Below are 25,040 nucleotides of genomic sequence, written 5' to 3'. Positions count from 1 at the left end.
TCGCATAGGACTGTATCCGCCTGCACATCCATGCTATCATAAAGTGCGCGTTTCCTGTCATCTTTCCTGTCTGAAAACGCACAAAAACAAAAGAAAACAAAAAAGAAACCGCGCACCGGACAAAAATTTCGCCGCGTAACATATTGAGCATTCGCACCGTGCCGAGATATCGACTTCGCGTTGGAATGCGTCTCTTCTTGTCGTCTGCTACGGAATATGTTGTGGCTGCCCCAGCATGTTTCCCGCGGTTAGCAGTGCACGAGAAGATAGGACGTTCAGCACTTGTACTTACGCGGCAGCTAAAATGGAAACAAAAGGCATACAGCAATTAACAGGCAAACAAAAGAGACAGATAGAGAGGGAGATCCTGCAACACTTTGTATACCCTGTTGTTACGACTGAGGGCCACCACGGCAATGCAGCGATATCATCAGCACGGGCACGGGTCTAGCACGGGCCGGGCGGGACACAAACGAGATGCTCGAGCGAAGATTGAACACTCTTGGCTAGGTCAGCTTCCAGTGAACTCCTACTTTTCTTCTGTAAATAAACAGTTCGAATGCAGCTGACACGTTGTCTCTGCCACTTTACAGCAACAACCCTCATTCATCGGAAGACTCCTTCTGGTTTCGTATGAGCCTAAATACTACGTTGAGCTCTTCTCTGCTATGGCTTGCGCGGTTCAGCAGCTAACGTCTTTGTCACGTGTCGTGGACGATGAAGTTGGTTCGGTTTCAGATTGCAAATGATATTTTTCCGGGTATAGGGATGCTTGAAACTAAAAGTCGGTGAGACACTGTTGTTTCCTTTTTACTCGTAGCATCGAATAATTCGACAGAATTGCCAAGAAACTTTGCCAAGAAATTTTTTATCACGAAATCCGGGGAATTGGGGCCGCGAAATCCTTGGTTCCCGGGATCTGAACCCTACCGTTGTATAATGTTTGTTCGTTTAATTGGATTGTGTTGCAGTACTGTTTGTCTACAGCTATTGTACCCCATCCGTTGACTTTTTATTCTTTGTATCCCACTCCCCTCGCAATGTGTATGCTCTGAGGGAAAAAAAATGAATAAATAAATAAAAAAGGATAAATTGTCGATGCATGCCTTGCTGGTGCGTCCGTGACCACAACAGCAACTATTTGCGAAGTATCAAGAGCCGCGGTGTCCACGATCATGTCAGTCTGCCACCAATGCGGACCATAGGAACACGGGCAACTGCAGTGGCAAGAGGAATGTGTCAAAAGGGAACGTTCAGATATAGACCCTACCGGAAAACCCAGCGAGCTTTACAGGCGCTCACGGCCGACCTGCAATTGGCAACCCGTGGTCATCAGTACAAATGGCCTCTGCTTCAATGGTGCCAGCAGCACAATTCTTAGACTTCTATAATGATGTTAAAAGTGTAAAGTCATTTGGTGAGTCCACCCTCACAGTCTGTTCATGATCTCAGAGTCTGCACGTGCGGATACTAAACCCGCCACAGGATTATGAGTCGGATCGTTTCGAAGCGAGGTGGATCAGTGATGGTTTGGGCCAAGATATTCTGGCCCAATGGAATGTTCTCAATTCTGGAGGACCGTTCCGTATGACTACGTGCACCCAATCGCGCCACACGTTGCTCTGGAAGAGCTGTACATTTGAATTCAAACGGGGGTGCGGCGCGGCGGCGCACTGTGTGCTTTCCGGATGGTTTTAGAATGAAAGCAGGTTGAATTCAATTTCTCCCAATTTTTACATGAAATCAGATCAATCAAATCATTCCATGTTGAACCTTAAGGCGTATATGTATTGCGACTTGTTTTCATTGAGGAAGTGGCGAAGCCAAGAGATTGAAGAGCAGGTGTAGACCTTTTCAAAGTGTACTCGAGATGACCGTAAACAAACCGAGCCAAAGTCAGTTTTGATGTCGTTTCTTCCTGTTGACGTGTCTGGTCTTTTCATGCGCCAGAATTGCGTTCTTTGCTGTGTTCCGCAACAACAAGAACCACCACCAATAAATTGTGACTATGATCTTGGGTGAATCACCACTGGAGAGCAGTACACTACCCCATTACACGCGAAACATTAGGTGTGAGAGTGAGATATAAGAACGAAGTTAAAGCCTTCGATACTGCATAGCCTATGTGATGTTTCCTGCCTCCCAAAATTACAAGTTCGGAGCTGATCATTAATGGTGGTGGTGGTGGTGGTGGTGGTTGATAAAATAACAAGGGGAGGTTGAATTCGCGCAAGCGAATTCTGCTACCCCCCAAAAAAGAAAGACGGTACATCCCAAAGCAATGGTCATTAGGATGGACGATTACCTTACAGTGTTTGTTCTACCTCATAAACGAAAAGCCAGAAATAAAGCCAATACAAATTAGCTTTCCTTTCCCCACAGATCAAGTAACATCTTCATTGCGCGAGCTCATGATTTGATGGTACTTGGCTACTACACTGGCCGCTGCACTGTACGTAATCTCCTAGGGAACACCCTTGGCGTCTGCAATCACTGACCCCAGCGCCTTCGCTGAGTCGGCGCCATGGTTGGTGCCTCGAGATAGCTGTTGCGTCAGCAAAGTTACGTGTATAAGACGAAAATACAAGACTAGCAGTCGCGCTCTCCAGTAGCAACACTGCTGACGCGCTGATAAAGGTTGTACCAGTGTTTGACAACCTGTCTCCCAGCCACAACCTGGACAATAAAAGGGCGAACCACCCCTGCAGTCGGAATGGGTTCGGCCGCATGCGATCGATGTGCCGTTGTGAAAAACAATGACAACGCGCCGGAAGACGAACAGGCATGGCCGGTGCGGATAGCATTGCGGACTGTACTGAGTAAGTCTCGTGTTCACTATGCAGCTTTTATTCTGCGGACGGTGTCATAGGATAATTAGAAAGGGATACAAATATATTTACATTGTTTTCTTGGAGACGGTGCAGGTTTTTCAGCCGTGTAGAACGTAGAGATGTTTCACAAGGGCGCATGTAAACTATTTACTCGATCGTTTATTACAGATTACGTGTGATTAATAATAACGATGTTATCAGTTGTAAAGAGCTCGGCCACGGGGGGTCGGGGGATATGTTCATAAGAAAAAAAGGAGAGGAAAGGTTAGTCAGGCAAAGAGCCGGCGGGTTATGAATCAAATGTATGACATGCTTTTAATCTTATTCCCCTATACCGCACGTGTAGTCAAGTATCGCTGTCACTCGCCCGCAATCGTGTGTATACTTGTGTTCTTGTTCTGGCAGTCATTATGGTCTTGACAGTTCACGATTACCTGATATGATGAGCGTTGTTTTATACTTCGTGGAGTGGCGTCAGCGTAGCCAAAGCTGCGGGGGTCCTACACCCCTCCCCCCCCAAAAAACAACAACAACAACAACATAAATAATATCTTTGGTAGTAGCTAGGAAAGGAATATTAGGGGTGAATTCCTTCTTCTCATGTCAAATTTTCTCGTGATGTACAACGTCTAAGCTAAGCAAGGCATTTGAAACTTATCAAATTACGACACAATTATTCTATAAATACTCTAGTACAGTTTCCTTAAACATGTAAATAGCAAACAACATATAAACACAAACACACAAACAACACACAAAAGTAACACATCCAATGAGAAGGTTGGTGTCACCTAAGAAAAGGTGTCATACACACCAAGTGACCAAGACTAGTTCCCAGTACCATTGCGTTTAGAAAAAGGCCGGTGGATGAAATGGAGAAAGATGTCCTTCACCACAAGCTTGGTTTCGTAGAGACATGCGCTCAGTCAATCAACTTCCAGTGTTTGCGTAGGGATTTTTCGATACACCGCTCGACTCGGCCAGTGGAATTCACTGTTTCACATACCACGGTCCCTCAATACTCTTTCTGGTCAAATAACTCCGGCGAAGAGTTCGCCTAGGGCGGCCCGATGACGCGTGACTGCGCACCGGTCATTTGGGGGGTGACTTTGGTGACTGCAGGTGCCTGCGCGTGTGACTTGCATAGTGCTTCTGCAGGTGTTTGGACGTTTACTCTTTTCTCTCTTACTTTTTCTTTCCTTTTGTGATGCCCGAGTTTTGTGTACGGATGCAGAGGTTCTTTTTCAAATATTCTTGAGGGTTATTGCATTCTTTGCACTCTGTGCGTAGGTAAGGATAATCTACATACATCAGGGAGACATCCCCTGATTCCTGCAAGGAGCATTTCGTGGTCACTATTTTCTTCATGCAAGGGGAGCCGTACCTTGACGAGAAATGAATGAAAGTATTTTTTCTTCGTCTACAAAACAGTGATTGGTATCACGATGACTTTGTCTAGGGGAATAAACAGAAAACGTTCGCTAACACACTTTATTGGAGATGTGAGTGTGATTTGTTGAGCCCCTTGGAGTAGATGAGTGTGTGATACGTGTAACATACCCGACACTCAAACACTGAGAACCGTAAAATTTTCAAACAATATATTTTTTTTCGCCAACATCAACATGAACATAAAGGAACAGATCTTTCAACACGATGCCGGTACAATAACATGTCTTAGAGCACAGGGAAAGATGTAACGCCAAATCGGCTCTATTAACGAAGACCGCTCATACCCTTCCGGTTTTTCTTTTTTTGCTGAACCGGAAGCGAAAAGAAAATTGTTTCTACTGCTCAGCCGAACTAGTTTGAAGCAGCTACCGCTTCGCGAAACAGTACGGAAGGAATGCTCGCATAATACAACCAATCCCGTGCTGTTTTTCTTGCAAGCCATATAGCGTAGTGTCTGTCCTTTCACTACATTTCGAAAACATAACTAACCACTAACTAAAAGCAAACTACTTAAAACGTGCAAAGAGTAGGGATGGCAGTTTATCCTCGTACCGGTTTATTTTTTATTTTTTTACATATCTTTTCTGCTAGGCGTCAAAAGTTTTTGTGGCCCATAGCTTATGGACGACATTACGAATTGAGTACAAACTATAGACTCTAGAGCTCATTCAATGCCGTGTATAGTATACCCCAAAAAATTATCGCTTTCTTGACTTCTGTCTGAATTTCGAGCGAATGGCTAGAATAACTAAAGAATTTACAGTTCTTTTCCCCGCTTATCTCTTTCCAGCTGTTATTTATTTGTCACCAGATACTACCGAGTTGTTCTTGTAAATGTAGTTTTTGAGCAATCCCAAAATTTCCTTCAGAGCTGTGAGAACAGTGGTCGTTTTAAGATAAAACTCTACGTAGTTTGTTCAGTGGAAGGTCCTGGAACTGATCTAACTCATATGCCGAGGCTATCTACAACGCAATGATAGTTTCGCCGCTGTTGGACATCAAAATCTTGTCAGCCAATTTCTAGTTGGAAAGTGCTATAGGCCACGCGTTAGTAGCGAGTGTTAGTATACCGCTACCGATAGCCCGGTACGCTACCGCGTCGACCGCACCCTATCAGCAGATAAGATTCTGTGTCACGCTCTCTGTCACTGGTTCCGATAGGCACGGTAAGTTAACGGCGACGTTATCAGCGGTCTACTAACACTCGCTAACGAGAGGAAATTCTATCTTGTGTATCTAACCCGGCTTAAATTATGTTACAATCTCGTTAAATTAAAATTTGACGTGTCAAGAAAAAGACAACAACGGAGGTTGCAATCTACGCCAGTCAACAGTCAACAGGCCAAAATTTAGGTTCACTGAACCGACATGTACCGATTCAAATCATGAACCATTTTGAGTAGTCGTTTCTGCTCTGAACCCGAAACGAACCTTCAAAAATAACTGCTCCAATCTTTGCTGAAAACACGCAGTGCTACGAAAACGTCGTCTACTCAACATTAGCTCCATGAAAGGAAGGGCGAGCGCAGCTCAGCTGTATAGAGCGCGCGCGAGAGGCCTCCGAGGCCTTTGCACACCCTCTAGAAACCTTCCCACCCGTGCAAGGAACGTGTAAGTGAACGAGGGAAGTCGGCGTCGTTCACGACGTTTGCAGTCCCAGCAACTCCCCAGGACTGATGCCACCGACGTCTGTTGACGTCACACCAGGAGATCGGCCCGCGCCGACGACGCTGCTTTCTCCCGTGCGTTTTCGTAAAATTGGTTGCGCGGTGACAATACACCGTGCCGCTGCGAAAATATCGTGGAAAGGGGCTCCTGATGTGTTGCGAGCAGGGGCATAGCCAGAGGGGGGTGTCAGGGCTCAACCCCCCCCCCCTCCTCCGGTAGTGCATGTGGGAGAGGGAAAGAGAGTAAATCCTCTCCCCCATGTAAACTTCCCGTAGAACCCCTCCCGAAATATTCTTCTGGCTACGCTACCGGCTTAGGGACCAGCTCCGGTGGCGCAGCGGTAACGCGTGCGCTTGGAGACTGGGAGGTCCGCGGTTCGAATCCGCGTGCCGGCTGTGCCGTCTGGGGTTTTTCCTGGGTTTCCCTCAGATGTGTAATAGGCGTATGCCGGCACACTTCCACTTCACCCTCTCCTCTCCTCCTCTCCACCACCTTTCCCTTCCCGAGAAACATGCCGCCTAATCAGGCAGGCAGACCTCTCGGGTTCCTCCCAACGACACTCCTCCTCCTCCTCCACCGACTTAGGGTACGCTACATACGCTACCGGTTTCGTTTACATGTTAGATGTCACTTGCTTGCTCCATTAGGGCCCGTACCAAGTATACGCCTCTCTTTCCTAGGTGCCGAGAAAAGTTTTCTGAAGATGGCAGGCTCGCACTGCCAAACCCTCACCTCGAAAGCATGGGCGCGGACACCCTATATCACTTGTCCCTCGGTACACACACACACGATCTAAAGGAAATGTTTGGAGACGTAAAGGTAAGCATACTGGCACATCATTCTGATCGAAGACAAATTAGACTCAAGATTGTGACGGCATGTTCTCCAGGAGTATGGACATTCATTTTTTGCTAGTTCGTATATGACACGTATTCTTGTTGAGGTCGCGTTCATGATCTTACTTTGTGAAGTGTTATGCCAATGCGATATTACGTACGGACTTGGTCATTCCTCAAGAAAAGTCACAAAGCCGCGTGTCACAGTACTGATGCTTGCGCATTCGGGACAAGCGGGTTCCAATCGTATATAGCGGATCTGCAGCGCATGCGATATGCCTGTGAGGTGAGCAGCAAGCGTTCCTAATTCCTTGCCACTCTTCAGAGGGCCTCAGCCAATGATGAAGGAGGTCCGTGTCACCGTGTGACGCAAACGTGACGCATTACCTTAAGACGTTAATTAGCGGGCCCTCGTTGTAATGAGCCAAATCAATTACAGTCTGTGACGAGATGCCCTCCCTATCGTCAAGATGTTCTGTGCCCCTTTCGCCTTGATACGGAAAAGGAGAATTTACCTTTTCAGCCACCCTCTGTTTTATGTTGCAGTTTGTGTGCATGGGAGGCACGCCCCAACGAATGGAAAGTTTTGCGAGGTTTGTGAAGAAAGAGATAGGCATTAAGCTACCCACCGGATCTGACCTCTACGACATCAGCCATCACTCGTATCGGTACTGCATGTACAAAATAGGACCCGTACTCTCTGTCAGTGTGAGTACAACTGTGCATTGCTTAACGAGAGTGGAACTTATAAGCTGAGGAGGATGCTCGATTAACAGCAGATATATGTTCCCGACAGCGGAATAGACGCAACGGAGTAGAGAGTCAACTAAATTTTCAACTGTTGAGCATTCAAGAGTGCACTGTATATGCACCACCTCCCATTCCCCTCGTTGACGTTTGCTACTGTCGACGCTGAAATGAGTCAATCACTGTGCTGCTGTCGGAATCCTGAGAGAACCAAAAATTTCCACGCCAACCTCTGTGGACGTGAGGACCGAAATCTAACTGGAACGAAAAATGGAAGAACATGTACGATGCTCGACCCCAACTTGCCTACACAACCCAGTTCCGAAAGAATCAGGCTAAACGTCTGCCCTGTTCCACTCGCGCTCTCGCCGCTATACAGGGGGTTTCAGTTAAATCCCCGGGCTAAATAATTCGCGAACGGGTGCACCAATAGAAGAACTTTCTTTTTTACAAGTATCTGTCCGATACCACCTACAAGCTGCGCACCTGGTGAATGAGTAGTCATGTGAATGAGTCTTTCATGAACAATTTGTTCATGAAAGAACTGATGTTCTGAAGCTGGAACAACATAGAAGGGACAAATACATACAAGGCCTCAATTTGCCTAAGAAATTAACGATGAAAGATGAAAGTCACTGAAAAGGTTAGCCAGCTGTAGGACTCGAACCCACAGCTTCTGGATTGCCGATCCAGGGCTCTACCAATTGAGCTAAGCTAAGCTTAGCTCAATTGTTAGAGCCCCGGACCGGCAGTCCTACAGCTGGCTAACCTTTTCAGTGACTTTAATCTTTCATCGTTAATTTCTTAGGCAAATTGAGGCCTTGTATGTATTTGTCCCTTCTATGTTGTTCCAGCCTCAGAACATCAGTTCTTTCATGTTCATCAGTTGCCGCCTGCGTCGATCCCGTCGTATGAATGTGCGTGTAAGTGAGCAAAAATGTAAGAGTGAAAGGAGGTTGAGTGAGAGAGAGTGGCTGGTTTGTCCCTTCAGAGGACGCACCCTGAAAGTCGTTGGGAAGGCGTGTTAGCTTAGCTCAATTGGTAGAGCCCTGGACCGGCAATCCAGAAGATGTGGGTTCGAGTCCTACAGCTGGCTAACCTTTTCAGTGACTTTCATCTTTCATCGACAATTTGTTCGTCGTCTGGCATGGTCTGACACATCATCGTTGTGCATATCATGTACGTTGTGCGTATACAAGATCCAAGATCCAGCGGGACATCCATTTCAATGGCGCTTGTCGAAGCCTGGCCAAGTGCTGCATAAGTTTGCCGATCGATTCCCTAAAGGTAAGAAAGCTTGTAACAGCGCATGGCTTCTGATTGTATATACTTGCGATGTCGCGTGATATAGGGAGATTTAGAAATGCAGTTATTGGAAACGCAAATGCAGAACGTATACGCTATATCGGACGCAGTCTGTCCCCACAGTACTTATAGAGTAGCGTTTCCGTGACGTGAAGCTGCTGCCTTGCGTTAGTTGCTTGCAGCACCATTACGGCTATACATCAGTGAAGACTTAGAAAAGAATAGAAAATCAAACACGGGGGCACTTAAGCATGTTTTGTTGTTCCTAATAAAAATATATGCTATCACACGACAATTAACTCCTGCCATGTTCAGAATGCTCACGCAGTTTCTCGTCGGCCGCGAGAACAACGCTGAGTCGCAAAGCCAACTTTGCTTGGCCCCGCAATTTTCAAGAAATGGCGGGCTCGCGCAAAACGCATAAGCTGAGTTTGCGTTCTCGGCATGCGGAGTGGTGATAACGCTATTTTTCACGTACGCAAAGCTCCTGAGCGAGGTATTGTAAGGCTCCCTACAGTCTCAAAGTTTGTTCATGTTAACGTGCATCAACATGGCGTCACGGCATGCTTGTAAACCTAGTTTACTCTTCGCAAGTTTCAGTATCTGAATATACTGTTGAGACGGGCTTGTTATTTCACGATCAAGTCAATAGTTAACCAAACAACAATACCGTCGCGCATCGCACGCAGTACCCGTGCAAGTAGCGAGTTAGTTATCAAATCCAAGCCTAACAATGTGATGTCACTCGCTCCAAAGAAAGAAGGTGATTGGCTTCTCATGTTTTCGGAACTGTTATCGTGAACATTTTCGGCCCAGGACGCACATTCCCCCAGGGCGTCAGTCGTGACGTTGCCCACCTCTGTGAGGCCGACAACGGCGAGCCCTTTCACCATCCACCACCACCACCACCACGTGAACATTTTCCGATGTACTAAAGCCCCTTATTATTCGAGTGTACGGAAATTATCAGAAACGGAACGTAGCTTAACGCCATTAATGTTTCTCAGGGAATGAGATAGGAACACGTACAGGGGCGCCCCCTGGATATTGTGGATTTTCCTCACTGCCTGGTTACGCCTCACAATACCCGATGTATTCGGTACTTTTTGCTGTGCACGGATTAAATTCGTGCAGCATGTGGTTAACGGAACGTCGCAAAGCGATGTCGCGGAAGCCTCTCTCAGTTGCTTTTTTGTTTCTAGATGTCCACCAACAAGGACCTACGCGGAGTCGTCAGGGGAACATGCAGTTCTTGTGACGGTTTGGAGTTCTACCGGAATGGCAGCGGCGGCTCACTCATACCTGGACGGTGTTTGTTTTATCGGCTCTCTCCCATTATGCATGCGGCGTGTAAGCTGTGTCTCGCCCTTGTGTATTCCTACATTTTCATAGGAAACCCACCGTGAAGTTGTGAGAATAAAGTGTGATATGTATGTATGCTTACGTTCATTTTGCGTTTGTCGTTTCCTTGCTGCAGATGCTAAAGTAGTAGGAGGTTGGTCTGGAATCATTGTCTAACAGGTTCTTTATCATACTGCTACAAAAGTCACGTGCATACCTATATAGGTATCTAGGTTTTATTAGAATTTTAGCAATGACGAATTTAGGGAATTTACGGACGTGTAACTTGTCACTGACGGGGCGGCATATGCGCAGTCGAGCTGCGGCTCAATTCCTTAGTTAAGAAAGCCTGAATAAGTACACAGATAAATATAACATCAGTGTCGTTGTTTTCACTGCTCAAGCTCTGTAGGCGGCATCTAGCAGTGCTCCCCGCAGTAGGCACGTCAACAGCCTCCGAGGCGACGCTATACGCAACTTAATACATATAGCATCTCCTCGGTGTCTCTTGACGAGCCTGCTGCAGGGAGCACTGTTGAATGCCGCCTACACAAGAGTTACATGTGAACGCTCAGCAAGAAGCGGCATCCTGTATCGGTCTAAGGTGCCGCATGCTATAAGCGCCACATAATATCGCTTAGTCTAAGTGCTACGAAGTAACTCTCTGTGCAGGCGGCATGTGATGCCTTTTATATTAGCAGCACAATATTGCAAGAAAAGTGCCGCTTATTAAGCGTTTTCGTCTAAGAGTGTTCGATTGGTGCACCCGTTCGCGAATTACTTAGCCCGGGGATTTAACTGAAACACCCTCTGGTGGTGGTGGTGGTGGTGAAAGGGCTTACCGTTGTCGGCCTCACGTATGTGGGCAACGTCACGACTGACGCCCTGGGGGAATGTGCGTCCTGGGCCGACTTCTAAGCCGACTTCTAAGGCCGACTTCTAAACACCCTGTATATAGTTCTTCCTGTACCGTGAGCACCTATAGGCGCCGTCGTGACGCATCGTGGAGGCGGCAACGAAGATGCTTCTGACATCATGTACTACGTGGAGTGCGTTGCCACCTCGGGGGCGATGTTGCATGGCGTCATTTCCCTCATGACACCCCACAAATTCCCTCCATGGAGGAATTATGCCCGGTTGAGAGCCCCTGCTTTAGCAGAATCACACTGCAACGAGCTGATGAGCATACACTGATGCGTGGAAAGGTTGGTTATAACAGGAAATGGTTGTATGTGCTGAACAAATATTTATGGAATACGCTCCTGCGCATTCCTTCCTCAGAGTGACACACTAGCAGCGAATGATACCGTACGGATTCATAAACGGGTGACTGGGTTTCCTAGGCACATGTCTGTAAGTCCGTGCGGTCCCATTCGCTGCTAGCGTGTCACCCTGAGGAAGGAATGCGCCGCAGCGTGTTCCGAAACTTTTGTCCAGCACTGTACAATCGAAAAATATGTTGGAAAATCAACACAAAGGGTCCCTTACGTGACTAAGTTTGAATTTAGGCGTGTCCCGTTCCCATGTAGCACTGAATGTACTGATATGTACTGAATGTACTTGTGAGCCTCAAAGCTTCCGAAACTATTTTAGTACATCAAACACTTGTCGTCATTTCAGCATGGCATGGGTGCGCCTTCTTTGTCTATCCTAATGCACGAAATTCTGAAGCTTATACAATATGCGGAGTGCCAGGACCCAATACTCATCCGCATTGGAACGAGTGGAGGTATTGGTAGGTGCCAATTCTCACTCAATAATCACATATGCTTCCACAACGTACGCTATCGCACCAATCGCTGCAGCCGCCACTGAAGACAGTTCGATATTTGTCGCATTACAAGTATGCACCCATAGAAAATTGAACGTTTGATGCTTTGGAGAGGAGAGGGTGGCGGATACATGTCTACCAGCCTTCTCCATCCCTCGAAGGTTCTTCATAAGTACTGCCAGCTTTTGTCCAAGTGCAATAATAGATGCCTTCCAGTAGCGTGTTCTGCTAGTGATTTCTTCATGAATGCATAATTTGACGCACTCCTTTACGTAGAACGCTCGTATACACTACGTGAGAACGCTCGGTTGAGCTGTCAAGCTTAAAATGGCAACTAGTGAAGCTGACATTGACAACAGCCTGAATGGTACAAGAAGCGCATTATTTTCTAGGCATCCCTGCTGGGTCTGTGGTGGTTAGCAACAGTGTCGTCAACGGCCTCTTGAAAGAAGAGCTGGAAATGGTATGAATGTTTTAGCTTTGGATGCTATAAAAGAGCCTGTATAGGTCATACGCGCCCGCGGTTCCAAATCCAAATCCAAATGCTTTATTGCTAAATACAAGTAGAGTGACAGTAACGGGGGCCCCGTAGCAGAGCTAGAGGAGGGGCCACCTAGGGTTAAATAAAATGTGTGGAACAACTGCTAGGAAAAATACACATGGAACAAACAGAAACGAAGCAAGTAACATGGGCAGTACACGCGAGCAATAACACTGTGAGTTGAGATCTGATGAACTCAGATGGCTTAAACGAATAAGTGACTGAGGGGTTATTCTCTTTATGCGCAGGGACATTCACTATGTTACAAAAGGTGATTTGTAGGTCTGGGAACCTGTCTATCAAGCTAAGACAAATCCAGGATATAGCAGAAACTTACAGTACGGTTGCAGCCTAAGATTTCAACGAGGAAATGGACTCGAAACTTAGCCATAATGTCTTGCTTTTCACGGAACAGCTTCAGCTAAAACCCAGTCAAAGCTAGTGAACTGAAGCACATCCGATGACTCAGCACCATGATCGCCTGCTAGAGGCACACCATCAGCGGTGCTACTGTTTAGCCCCCTGGCTCGAGAGGCCACCACTCTTGCCACACTGCAACGCATTATGTGTAACACGACGGTCATAGTCACGATTTATTTGTTGTTGTTGTTGTTGTTGTTGTGTAACACGACGCTTGAAGACGTTCAATGGCGATACCCGTGATGATGTTCTCAAAAAAGGAAAAGCAGACGCAGATCTTTTTGTCTTCGGGGTCAAACTACTCGTGTGCAGAATGTATTCCCTGCATAGTTTCGCAATGCCGTCGCTGTGCCGTCTGGGCGTGCGTGTATAGGGCGTCTGTGCACGTCTCGTCTTTTTCATCGGCATCCCACTCATATATTAACCCACATGCACTGAGGTGTGTTATCGCAATTATTGCGATGAAATACCTCATCCCATCGTCACTCATGTAGTTGTGGGTGTTGTCGCTGTGCAAATACTGTACACCACAATTATGTCACAACATTCCATTAGAGGGACTATAAAATTCCTCGCGCACACTATAAAATTCTCGGTGAACACGGTTCTTCCCGGCTCTTCCTGTCGAGAAATTCGTACGCCAAGAAGTTTTCCCGATTAGCAAGAAAAAACTACAACATCGAGAAAGAAGCACCATGTAACTTACAGCAGCCAAATAAGTTCATCTAATTATTTTACGCTGACAAGGAAATATCGGCCAGCGTCAAAACGGAACATAAACAAGGTCACATGACTTCAACATGACGTTTCCTGTGACGTGGGGCCAGGACGGGATGGCGACTTTACCACAAGCAACCGCTTGGGGGTGGTTACAAAATATGAATCTTACGATATCTTACAATCTTACAATATCAAAATCTTACAAATATGGCAGTCGTCGAGAAATCGTCGTCGCTGTGAAAGGTTGTGATTCTTGTGTCACCCCTGTCAGTGATAGGGTCAAGTTTCTTCGCACAACACTCCCGCCGCCGTATTGGCGCGTCGCCATGTGTATCAACTTCGCATAGCTACTTCGTTTAAACTCTCTAGTGAAAAAACCGTTCCCTTGCTGAACGTAGAACTTCTGTTGTGTGTTCAAGAGCATCTCCTTCGTCAAACAAAAACGAGACAAAGATGGTTTCACAGTCCCTTTAAGTTTACATTTAACATAGTACTCATTGTCATTGCTCGTGTCGTCGTCGTCCGCCTTGGGTGTTATCCATTACCGTGTCCCCGCTCGCACTACTTCACCTTTATGTACCTTCAGGCCTACTCAGTGTCTCATGTAGATCGTCCGTAACCCAGTGGAAAGTCATGTAACTACAAAGACAAAGACTGCCTTTCAGGCGCCGATTGGCACATGAAGATTTTTAGAAATGGGAAAATTGTATGAATTTTGTGAAGAGCCACACCAGAAAGATTCCGAGTGCATGCTCCTGGTGAGAATGCACTCTGAGGAAAACTGGATTTGCGCTATTAAGGATTTACAAAGAAATTCGGCGAGCAATTCAGCTGCATGTCATCTGCCGTCTGTCAGAAATAGATTTAGGTTATTGAGCCTCTATGCAACAACAACAGCACACATGACGATGAGGTGAGGTATTTCACCGCAGTTGGAACAGGAACCCGTAGAGGTGTACCCTAACTGGTGTCCAAATTGCGGAGTGAAAGCCACAGCCACAAAGCGAAGCCTATGCATAAGGGAGGGGAAACACCGGGGCAAACGGTCTGCGAGTGCAACACGACACAGTTGCATCCACGGAATACAACAAGGATCTGTCCGTGTCCCGACGCCATTGTTGCACTGCCATCGGTTGAATCATCGCCGCCAAGAACGCGTTCCTGTCACCTCGGATTACATATTTCTGATATGCAACCCGAGGGGGACAGGAGATATGATATTAGGTACAGCCGCTCGGCATTGCCGGGCAGCGGCTGCAAGTCTATGAGCCGCTACATTTCTGCTTAATCCGCAATGACCTGGGATCCACTGGAAAGAGGTGGAGTCATCCTTTCGTTGAGGACGTCTGCAACTGCTGGAGCTAGTGTGCCAAGCACGCTCATATTTTCTATGCACTGTAGGGCTGACCATGTACACCACCCACATGCACGCAGTCTCACGCAGTGCATACCGAGGGAACGACAAGATGGCATAGAGCTTCGCCGACGTAGGGGATCTGCAATGTGCCAGGCGATATCCGTGGGACACCAAGGCTGACTGAATAACGAATGCGGCCGATGAATGTAAGGGGTAGAGGACCGGCCAGTGTAGACAGCAGTATGCTCAGCGCATCTGCTGAGCATCATGTCCAATGTCATCCGTCGAGCGACTGGTGCTAGCACTTGGTTTCCCCGTTGAGTCTGTTGAGTCCAAAACGTTGAGCCCCGGAATGAAGATGGAGATTGAGGGCATCGGGAGCGACAACAGGGGAGACGAAGACACTGTTGGCTTTGCTGCGAACAAGGGAACCTTGTGCTTCGCTTCTGCGATGCATTTGTAGATGTTGCTTTGCTTTCACCACCTAGGTTTTGCTACCAATGGGTGAGGACGGTGATGGGCTATGAGGCGCAAGTAGTGACGCACGGTCTTTCTCGCGTTTCTGCGGCTCTGGGGACGCCAAGGTAGGTACTTCGGCTGCATGCCAGGAGGCACCAAAGTCGCTGGACTTGCGTCTGTGAGATGACATGTAGGACTGGTAGGCTGTACAAAAGTGTTCCACGAACGTGAGCTTTATGACCAACGAGAAGTTACTCTTCATCCAAACCCCATATGGCGCCGGAAAAGTGAAGAAGGACACCCAAAGCTGAACATTTTTGTCCAGGTGATCAAATATGTCCCGTCCAGGACAAGTTGTAATCGACGACGACACCTAGGAATGTGTGATATTTCACCTGTTTTATCAACAAACCACCATGAAAAAGCTGATAGCGGTGCATATGCCTCCTAAGGCGAGAGCTGCAGATTTGTCAACCGATATGTCCAAGCTGGCTTGAGTGAAATACTGCTTAATTCTGTCGAGCCAGCGCTGCAGACGACGTTGAATTGCAGGTCTTGAGTTTCCAATTGTTCAGACGCAGACGTCATCAGCGTATATCAAGATCTCAACCTGGGGTTAACACCAGATCTCAACTGAGGGTAACAGAAGACTTCAGGTCCACCATGACAAGGTTGAAGAGAATAGGACCTAACACACTATCCTGTGGGACCCCGTGATTCAACACGACTTCTGGGATGGCGCCTTCTCGGGTGCGAACGGATGCAGATCTCTGCCGTATAAAGTCAGCAAGCCAACGAAAAAGTTTACTGGGGGCACCAGCTTGTATCAACTCATGCAGCGGCACCTAGGCACGACTGACGGTATCATACGCTCTCCACGCCCAAAAATACCGCCATTGCAATTTTCATAACACCTTCTCCCTGCCGGGAGAGTAATATTACTCTCCAGTAGGGAGAAAGGTGTTACGCTACTCCTTTGAGGGAGTGAGGAGACTCCCTTTTTGAGAGTAATTGTACTCTCCAAAAAGGTGTTATATATGTGGCAAAAAAAGGAGTTAAAGTACACCCTTTTTTTAAGAGTGTACGCGGTGGATTTCTTTGGGGTCGTGACTGCTTCAGAGAGCGGGCCGTGCCCCAGACCCTGGCGTACCTGTGAAGGGGTGATAGCGTTGAGCAAAAACGGCGCCATCGCTGTCGATCTACTGCCTTAAGTGCGTTCCTCACAAATCTGGCTCCACGCCGGGCTGCTACGATATCTTCGAGCAATCCCTACCGCCTTGCCTTCCGTTCAGCCCTTCTCCTACATGCATGAAGTTGCTCAACACGAGGATTGGTACCCATATGACGAGGTGTGACTTTTACGAGTCGAAATGATGACTGAATAGAACACTCCAGTAGTTCCGTTAACGGCCGACATGCCCTGGCGCACAAGTTGTTGGTAGACACACGAAGCATGCATTACACTTAATCGATCTAACCGTTTTGCACCGATGTTTCATGTGACATATTTGTCACATGAAACATAGATAGGCTTGAGATTACAGCCTCTTTTGTCCATGTGGTTAGCCCACGACAAAGACTTAGAAATGTCGTGGGAATAAACTGAAATATGTGCGTATGAACGTGGGAGACCCATCATTGAGGAGACACAGATTCAGTTTCTTCGATGACATTACTCCATATCCTTCCTCGTCGATCTGTCATTCTGCTTCCCCACATCGAGTTGTGGGCGTTGATGTCACAAAAACCAAAAAAGATGATTCTAGGCCCAGAAAAATACCTTTGATGTTTTGTGGCGACAGAGGTATAGGCGGCTGGACATAGAGACTGACGATTGTGAGCAACATGCTGTCCAATCGGACCTAGCACCTTACATGCAACTTGTGCAAGCACCAGGGATGTTTACAGTGTTCTCTTCGTGGTCTCAGGAACATATTCATTTCATGCACAGTGAATCCTAGCAGAAATGGGAAATATTGTGTTCTTAAACCAATCGCTTCTTAATTCAACATTTAGTACAACATTATTTTTCATGTCTAGTTTCCGCAAAAAGTATGAAACCGGAAGACTGTGGGAGGAAGGGCAGTAAAGAATAATGAGATTTATAAAACTGGTGTCTTGGTCAGATAATTACTGCAAAATTTCTTTCTCAGCACATACTCGGTCAAGTGGTGCACAGACGTGCTAGGTTGGACCAGAAGTTAGCGGAAGCGATTGTAAATATTGGCAAAAATCACTTGCATCAGCTGAACATCGTCACTGGCAAAACGATGTCTACCAACGATTTTTACGAAGGTACGTGAAAGTCAGTGTTGTCTTGTCTACTAGCGAGTTCCGCTCCGTTCCGAACATTCCCGTCATCTCTCATCGTCATCACTCATCATTGTCACCACTCATATTAGACCCCCTAGCTATGGGATAGCGTTCCACTCCTAGAGTGGAAAACCTCCCCACTTCATCATCAGAATATATCTGTTGTTGTTGTTAGCGAGTTTGACTACACCGGAAGAACTCTACGAAAAATATACAATAAATGAAGTTATCAAATCCAAGCTGAGCACAATGTGATGTCACTCGCTTCATAGAAAGAAACACTGCGATTGGCTTATCATATATGTGGAACTGTTATCGTGAACACCTTCCTATCTGATATAACCCACCTGAAAAGAGTGATCGGACGAATTTGCCGACAGGGACGGAACCTCCACACTTAGATTCATTGGCAAGTTTGCGTAGTGTGTGTGTGTGTGTGTGTGTGTGTGCGGGAAAGGGGTCGTTACAGTCGTTATGAGCTAACGAGCGGCGGGAAATTCAAAAAGGCGGGCGGGAAATTCGAAAAGATGGGCACGTGACACATTGCGCGTGACGTATCCCACGCCCTTCACGTATCGCGCGAAGAGCGCCGTGCACGTGTTTTATCACGTGCCCTTCTCGACGAGTGCCCCGCCTCTCGTTAGCTCCTAACGCGTGCAATTGATTAAGCCCCCTGGGGTCTAAAATGATGCGTATGGTGGGTGCATGATAATTTTTGTTCGTGGTACCTCTTAGGAACGCGTGTCATGCGTTTCTAATCGTTTCAGGTCAAGCCAGGCTTGATGGTGCCTTCTGCTCTTACACGGAAGTTATGAAGATGGACTACATGCAGCGGCTGAAGAGCCAGGGGGTTGTGAATATCGAAATGGAAGCTGCCCAATTCGCATCCATGTGCCATGTTGCTGGTGTGAGAGGTAATGGCTCTTCACGTCCTGAACGACAATGGCTTTCCATTTTGCTCACGCAGCCCCTTTGTCTGAGCAAAGATCAAGTTAGAGAAACGACAAGTTCGGAACAGATTATAGAGACACCGAAACATACATTTTCGAGAAGGTGGTGGTGATATAGAACTGCTTACATTTTCGAGAAAGACATGAAACCACCATTCCAATGTCCAATGACAACTACGAGTCGGGTACAGCGTGTGTCCAAAGTGTGTCCAAAGTGGTTAGTCATTGAAGAAAGCTTTACTGTAGGAAGCTGCCCTCTCCTGCGGTTTTTGATTTATTGATTGATTTGAAGAAAAAATAAAATGAAGATTTTGGCTTCACTAATGTGAGGCCAGCAACTCCACATCACTTGCACCAGTTACGTTGGTGAAAAACTCGTGGAACGACGACGACAATGATGATGATGGTAGTGGTGGTGTTGATTTCGACAAAAGAAAAAGAGAAAAAGATGAAAAAACGATTGCAAACACAGAGTTGTCATTCAACACACAAACAGTCGAACAGCAAAACCCGTAAACACCCGAAGTTTCAAAACTTTTTGTCTGCACGAATGTCTCGGAAAAATTTCACCACCGCGGAGAATGCCCGGTGCCTTATATTGGGATGCTAGGGGGGAGGGGGGGGGCAGGTACTTTTGAAACACTGAGCGGACGGCCGTCCACTACTGTCAGCTCCCACTGTACAAGGCGACGAGCTTCGGTGTAGCGTATGTAGGACTAATGTGCTCGACATCCTCCACAACACCCAACACCGCACATGGAGAGCGCACCGCTTGGAGAGGCTGCTTTTCCGATCATATATAAAAAGCGACCACTATAGCGGACATTCAAACGGAACCGGTGGATTAGGGTCTCCATGAACCGAAGAAGCGAGGCTGAGGTCGCAAACGAAAAGCCCGGGTATATTACTGATCAGTTTCGGCCTTGCAGAATCACTGCGCCACAGGTCCCTTTAGACTCTTAGTTAGAGTTGACAACATTAACTGGGCGTCCGAGGGGGAGAAGTACACCTTACGAACCGGACCCTAGTGATGCGCGCGGGAGGCTGATGCATCCGCCGCGTCATTCCCAGGTATGCAGGAATGACCAGGGATCCACTGAAGGATTGTGTCGTCTCCCTGTGCTGCATACACTTTTTGTTTCGCTTCATACAGAAAATCATCCGATTCAGCTATTGTCTCCATGTCCTTGACATTCTGGGAGGCTATTCCGGCTTTCGTGCGCAAGGTCAATTGAGTGCACAGCGCGTAAACAACGATGATATACAGGGTGTCCCAGAAAACGTGTCATTGAATTATAATAAAAAAACTACGCCACCTAGAATCATGCGGTCAACAGCATTTGTTCTTATTAGGTTTTTGCCACCTCCTAATGTGAATGTCATGTACTCCAAGTTTAATTATGTAAATATTTGCGAACTGAACTCGGAAATTTTCCAAGTAAAGGTCACTTTTTTACCCCACCAATATGAAGAGCGTGCCGAATTCACTCCAATACATGATAATTCACAGTGATACTCACGAGCTATCCCATCAGAAAAAATAGCCGAATATCATGCTTTTCGGAGCACCGGACCATAGCGCGCGATGACTTTTTGAGCGCAATCGCTCGCAGTGCGACGAAAGGAGGTTCCGAAGCCAGCCAACAGAGCCCACACAGCCCACAGGCGGTGTCGGGAAGGGCTAGGTTTCCAACCTCCTTTCGTCGGACTGACAAAGATTGCGCTGAAAAATTCATCGTGCGCTATTCTGTGCGACCTCCGTAGAGTATGATGTTTTTCCGATGGCATAGCTTCTGAATATCCCGGTCAATTATCGTTAATTTGACTAAACTAAAATTAGACACGCTCTTCACATTGGTGGGGTAAAAAAGTGACCTTTACTAGGCAAATTTCCGACTTAAGCTCGCAAAAATTTACATAATTAAATTTACGTTACACGACATTCACACGAGGAGGTGGCAAAAACCCAGTAAGAACAAATGCCATTGACCGCATGACTCTAGGTGGTGTAGTTTTTTTATTATAATTCAATTACACGTTTTCTGGGACACCCTGTATAACCAGTTATTTTGTTTCGACCTCGTGTCACCTGGGCCACGCCGCCTTTGGTCTTTCTGAGGACAGCTGCTTTTATATTTGCTTTTTTATAAGTGTCGCGACTGCCCCAAGGGTGTGCTGTTCAGACCTTCCATAGCTCATAGTTTATTTTCGAGACAGTGATAATGTGGCGAATGGGAGACAGAAATTGTTGTATTTTCCAACTGTTTAATTGAAATTACATCTGAGTATATAGGAGCATACACTTTCCATAACGGGAGTCTGTGCGCGACTAGCGCGTTGAGCGCTTGTTACATTGCATTGTGCAGTAACACACAGTTGCCAGGCGCGGTCGTTCATCTGCTGATATCAACCGAACACGACATCTCCTCCCCGCAAAATCCTTACGTCCAGTCCCACAATCAGCCTTTCCGGAGGTCTTCTTATTAGTTCTTTGCGACTTGTGCATTCCCATTTCCCACATCAGGGATTGCAGCATTCGGAGTGTGCACATTCTCACGCGTCGTGTACAACTCGCTCGGAGGAGTAACTGGTTCTGGTTGGTGTGGTTCACCCGTTACGACATGTTCATAGTTCCTAGTTTCTGGAGCAACCGAGTCATTCGAAGGAGCTTTGATATTTCCTTCTTGGGGTTTTTGACGTTCGCAATCACCCGGTTTCAGATGGTCGATGTATACCTGCGCCAGATTTTATCACCAAACTTTACTTCATAGGACAATTGTCCGTCGCATCTGAGGACAAGACCAGTGGTCCACTTATCAGTTCCTCTGTAGTCACGAAGAGGAACATGCTGTCCCGGTTCGAAGTGGCTTTTCATGGTTCTGCTCCAAGAGTTTATCATACTGGCTCGTATGCTGTCTTGAACACTTGTTCTGATAATTGACAGACGGAGGCAGAGTTCGCGTACCAGGAAGAGTTCAGATGGAGTTCCTCCAGTCTTTCTATGGGGCAAGTGCGATATGCCATAAGGAACTTTTCAAGATTCTCGTGGATACTCCCTTCCCCCTGCATAGATTTCAGGTTAGATTTGAGTGACAAAACGCTCAGCATGTCCATTGGGTGATGCGTGATATGGCGCTGTCAAGGAATGTTGAATTTCATTGTTCCTCATGAACTCCGTGAACACACTTAATGTGAACTGTGGTGTGTGTCAGTGATGATACGTTCGGGTATACCGTTTCTGGCAAAGATCATCCGTAGGTCGTCTACAGTGTGAGAAGCAGTAGTAGAGCTCATGACGATCACTTCAGGTCATTCGGCGAAGGCGTCTACAACGACTAGGAACATGTTATCTTGTAATGGCCTGACGAAGTCCAAATGGACTCGTTTCCATGGCCTGCTCAGAGTTTCCCACGGATGATATGGAGCCTTAGGTGGCGGCCAATCCTGCGCATCAGCTACGCCCCCTTCAAGCCCTCATCACCTTCTTAGCAGCAACAGGTTTCATGCGTGAACTGTGAACATTCATCATAATTCACCATCTTCTCCCCCTCAAGCAATGGGATAAGGTGCCGCCTCAGCGGCGAAACATCCCACTACATCATCATTACTTATTTGTTGTTGTTGTTGTTGTTGTTAGGTGGCTCGTTTTGGTTCTTCGGACAACCTTCGCAATTCTTTACAAGAGCGTCCTGGAGTAGCCAGTCTCGAGTAGTTTGTGAGTAGCATCTCATTTTTTTACCAATCAATCAATCAATGAACTTCGATGTCAAGATCGATGTTTGGCCACCATACGTAGGATCGTGCCGGAGCTTTCATTTTAATGGTTCCCATGTGACCACGGTGAAGCTCGCCAAGAACTGACTGTCCGTGTTTTGCTGGAATGACGGTGCGAGTGCCCCATGTTAGAAGTCCTTGTCGCACAGATAGTTCATCCTTGCCCCGGGTGTAAGGCACAAGATCTTTGTCCGAGTTAGAATTGTCCCAGCCATCCATGACATTCCAATGTATCTTGGACAGAATAACATCTCGCCGGGTTGCGTCTCGCAGTTGTGAATGAGTAACAGGAAGCTCTTCGAATAGGCTGAAATGGTAAAGCTCAACTTCATCAGGGCCCTCCAGTGGAACATGACCTAAGCGTTACAAACTGTTAGCATTGCTGTTGTGACTATATCGTAGTCCATGCCGGAAAGAAAGAGAGCATAGCGTTGGAGACGTGCTGCCTGCATTGCAGGTATACCCTTCATTGGCGAGAAGATCTGTGTCAATGGTTCATGGTCCGTTATAAGTCTCCATATTTTTCTTTTTTATCCCAACCAACCAATGAGTCTGAAGTGTCTACCATATAAGTAAGTGCATGTAGCACTTCTGCACTCCCCAGACAATGACCAGGGCCTCTTTGTCAATTTGAGAGTAGTTCTTTTCTGCCCCTTTAAGGGTTCGCGAGGAAAATACGATTGGCCTTTCCGTCCCACGAGGCATTTCATGAGAAAGGGCTACGTCCATGTGATGGTACGGCATCACATGCGAGCCGGAGTGGTTGCTTCGGAATGTAGTACACAAGGACTGTGTCAGACGCAATAATTTCTTTCGCGTTTGGGAAAGCAACTTTGCAGTCTTTTGTCCACTTCCACTTTGTGGTTTTCTCCAGAAGCGCGTGCAAATGTCGCAAAAGGTTTACGCTGCCCGGAATAAGCTTTCGGTAGTATTTGGCCACTCCAAGAGAAGAACGCAGCTGGCTGACGTTTTGCGGTGCTAGAGCATCAGGCAAAGCACGAATCTTGTCTTGGGTCTTGTGCAAGCCTTCGAGGACTTCCGAGAGATTGCTAAGATGATCCTCTTCATTAGTACCCAGTGCCGGATTTACAGTAGCGTGGCCCCGGGGCAGCGCACATGTTGGGTACCTTCTGCCTGGTCGGTACTTTTCATTATGCTTCATAAGCATAAATTGTGGCCATGTCCACAGAGATGCCCGACCTTGGTGCGACTGTTCCGTGCGGTATAAAGGGTCTTATCCTATAAAAGTCTACCCGCGCCGGCACGCCGTGCTCGCCAATTACTTAATGCAGGTGGTACATTGTCATGTCTGCATATAAAGCTCATAAGGACATCCAGTCATTGTAAATTTCGATGTGATTGAGCACCGCAGCGCAAAGTTATAACGCAAAAGGTGCGATGCCGGTAGTAACTTTGCGCTGCAGCGCTTAATCAGTTCCAAATTTACCATGATTGAATGTCCTTATGAGCTTTATATGTAGATAACACAATGTTCCACCTGCATTGAGCAATTGGCGAGCACGGCATGCCGGGTAGACTTTTATAGGGTAAGACCCTTCATGAAAAGGCAATATACAGTTATTGGTTCGTTTATTACCACCCAGTTTCCAGAAAGAGTATTTTAGCCTTTTCAGTTTACATCTTCTAATATCTTGCGTCAACTACCTTGCAAGCTATTCAAGACTACATTACGCTGCTAGCATAAATTGGAACATTCCATGACTCCCTTACTGAAAGATCAGTAATGAGCTCTGTAAAATTAAGCTGTTTAAGAATGTCCCTTTCAATGCATAACAGTGACACGGTATTAAGTCTGCAGTGCGTCATGGTTGCCCGATGATTGTTCTTCATGAGCTTTAGTTTCGAAAATGTGCGCTCACAGGAACTGTTGGTAACCATCATTGTGGGATATATACAGTGTGTTTCACCTAACGTTTCATAAAATTATGTTTAAATATCTACTTGTCGGAAAATTATGGGGTCAGCTCTATTTACCTCAAGGGAGATTTTGTCATTACTTCTGAGCGCTTTTATAAAATTTAATTCGAGGTATATTTAATTTCCCAAAACCCATTCCAGTACTTTTCGGTACTGGAATGGACTGCTTTTCTGAGCAGTCGCCGGAAACCGTTGTGGCGAGGTCGTTCAACACATTGTGCCTACATGCGTGGATGTCATATAGAACTCGTATACCTGCTCGAGGAAATCGAAAACCGCAATAGCAGCGAGGCAGCACGCGACATCTCATTTTGCCACCAGGTTCAGATAGCGCGCTGAACAAGGAATCCACGTGACCAGAGGATTTTTCTGCTTGACCAGAGCTTGAAGACCTTCATATTTTCCACTCATGGACGCGGCATTGTCATAAGACTGCCCGCAACGGACTTTTTCTTTATGCCGTGTGCGTAGAAGAAACTCGTTAAAGCTTGAAACACGTCCTCAGCCTTATGCCCCTGATCAGGCATGAACCATACGAATCTTTCAACTGGTGTAGTACCTGCAAGTGGAAGAACGTCCTTGTTGCATATGTGATTTTGGCGAGAACCTCAAGGCGT

The 25,040-nt window shown here is 46.7% G+C and overlaps 1 protein-coding gene across 4 annotated transcripts in view; it reads left to right on the top strand.

Annotated features, from left to right (window-relative positions):
• The window catches only part of LOC135385644 (uridine phosphorylase 2-like), a 44,569-nt gene that overhangs the window by 18,333 nt on the left and 1,196 nt on the right, over positions 1–25,040 (top strand). For 2 of the 4 annotated variants that reach the window (XM_064615093.1, XM_064615096.1), the window contains 6 exons: positions 6,632–6,770; positions 7,334–7,495; positions 11,801–11,915; positions 12,344–12,414; positions 17,602–17,743; positions 18,529–18,675. In XM_064615093.1, the coding sequence (XP_064471163.1) occupies positions 6,632–6,770; positions 7,334–7,495; positions 11,801–11,915; positions 12,344–12,414; positions 17,602–17,743; positions 18,529–18,675 (776 nt within the window). Of the gene's footprint in view, positions 1–2,617; positions 2,820–6,631; positions 6,771–7,333; positions 7,496–11,800; positions 11,916–12,343; positions 12,415–17,601; positions 17,744–18,528; positions 18,676–22,348; positions 23,763–25,040 lie in introns of those variants that run through there. The other 2 variants (XM_064615095.1, XM_064615094.1) reach the window with 2 other exon arrangements.

The sequence above is a fragment of the Ornithodoros turicata genome, chromosome 2 (assembly GCF_037126465.1).
Source record: "Ornithodoros turicata isolate Travis chromosome 2, ASM3712646v1, whole genome shotgun sequence".
Taxonomy (NCBI): domain Eukaryota; kingdom Metazoa; phylum Arthropoda; class Arachnida; order Ixodida; family Argasidae; genus Ornithodoros; species Ornithodoros turicata.
The sequence above is the reverse complement of the archived record's forward strand: the minus strand, read 5'-3'. Positions and strand labels throughout refer to the sequence as shown.